Here is a 1475-nt window from a genome sequence, read left to right as displayed (position 1 = left end):
TTCAGAAAAGCAGGCAAGCCCAAAAGAAAAGGTTTTCCTAGAAAAGATCAAAGAGTCAAAAGAACCACGAACAGAAAAAGCATGCGCGCATAAGGTAACTCAAAACCCTTATCCAAAAAAGGGCATTTATTTAACGCTAAAATTAAACCCTTATTAAAAAAGGGCATCATAAATTGTTTTGTTTACGGCCTTAAAAGGCCAGAAAATTGTTCAAAACACCAACAAATAAATATAAAGAGTTTAAAAAGAGGGGCCCACAGGCCGGGCCCCAATAGCCAAAATCACTTTTTAAGAGGATCACCACCAGCCGAGTCAGGGGGAACGCCAGGAGTCGGAGTCGAAGAGGAAGTCGGAAGAATGGTAGAAGAACTCGGAGCGTCCTTAGAGCGAGGAGGGGACTCTACGATCCTCTGCCCCCGAGTCTTTAAATCAGACTCAGACTCCACTATGGGGACAGGAGGATCCACGATGGCACCATCAATAACAATCTTATCAGGGTCCAAAGGAGAAAGGTCCAAGTCAGAAGCAATAACTCCGACCTGTTCCTTGAAAATCCTCCAAGCCTCATCAGCGCCATCCGCAATAGAGTCCTCCAACTCGGTGTAGGCCTTCCGAGCATTCAGCAACTCGTTCTTTACAGACACAAGATCAGCAAATAAACTGTTGTAGCTGGCTTGCGCTGCTTTCCTCAAATCCATCTCCATGTTACATTGAGCTTGCAACTTCTTCCCCTTCTCCCGAAGGCTGTCTCTCTCCTCCTTCAGCTTAGTAACTTCCCCCTCCAACTCCCTCTCATGCTCCTGATATATACGAAGCCTACCCTCCAGCTCCTCGACCCTCGAGGTCGTCCCTAAAGAGCTGATGGGAGTCTTCTCAAATATATCCAAGAGTTTGCCACAAACCCCCGCCGTCTTGAGACTCTCCTCAACCACAGTAGTGAGGTAGTGCCGAACAGAAACATCATCCATACTCATACGAGCATGAGGATAGATGTTCTTTCGGACAAACGCAAGAGCGTCCGCCTCACCAGAAGCGCCAGACTCTAAGGTCTTGCGCTTCTTTGGCTCTGGTTCGGGAGTAGGTCGGATGGGAGGGGGTGGCAGAGAGGGAGCAGAGGAAGAAATTACAATAGGTTGAGAGGGAGTCCCAACGTTCCGAGGAGGAGGAGGAGGAGAGACAACCGTCCTAACACCTCCAGACCTGGCTCGAGACTTTGCCTTGGCTTCCTGAACCCTCTGGTAAGACTCTTGAGCGTTTTTCTTTGCCATCTCTGCAAAAACAAATTGGTAGCTAAAATCAGACAAAGTCGGTAAAAGAAATTGCAAGTCGGAAATAAGCAAGAAACGCAAAAAGCTACCTAATTGTGACTGGACAAAGGCCGGCGACCCCTGGAGAAATTTTTTAGTATCCAAATATGGGGCCCTCCCCCACACTTCTCGGAGGAACCCCACAATGGCTGCCTCTACCTCATTTAG

The 1475-nt window shown here is 48.0% G+C and overlaps 1 protein-coding gene across 1 annotated transcript; it reads right to left on the bottom strand.

The window, feature by feature from the left end:
- Positions 1 to 281: 281 nt before the first annotated feature.
- LOC148553942 (uncharacterized) lies at positions 282 to 1268 on the bottom strand. The gene has a single exon (XM_088492977.1). The coding sequence runs from the start codon at positions 1266 to 1268 to the stop codon at positions 282 to 284; it is 987 nt and encodes a 328-aa protein (XP_088349103.1).
- Positions 1269 to 1475: the final 207 nt, after the last annotated feature.

The sequence above is a fragment of the Arachis ipaensis genome, chromosome B7 (assembly GCF_059453495.1).
Source record: "Arachis ipaensis isolate K30076 ecotype BB chromosome B7, ASM5945349v1, whole genome shotgun sequence".
Classification (NCBI taxonomy): domain Eukaryota; kingdom Viridiplantae; phylum Streptophyta; class Magnoliopsida; order Fabales; family Fabaceae; genus Arachis; species Arachis ipaensis.
This window is presented reverse-complemented; position numbering and strand designations above follow the sequence as displayed.

Excerpts from the sequence above, each read along its gene's own strand:
- LOC148553942 (XM_088492977.1), bottom strand. The coding sequence starts at position 1,268 with ATGGCAAAGAAAAACGCTCAAGAGTCTTACCAGAGGGTTCAGGAAGCC.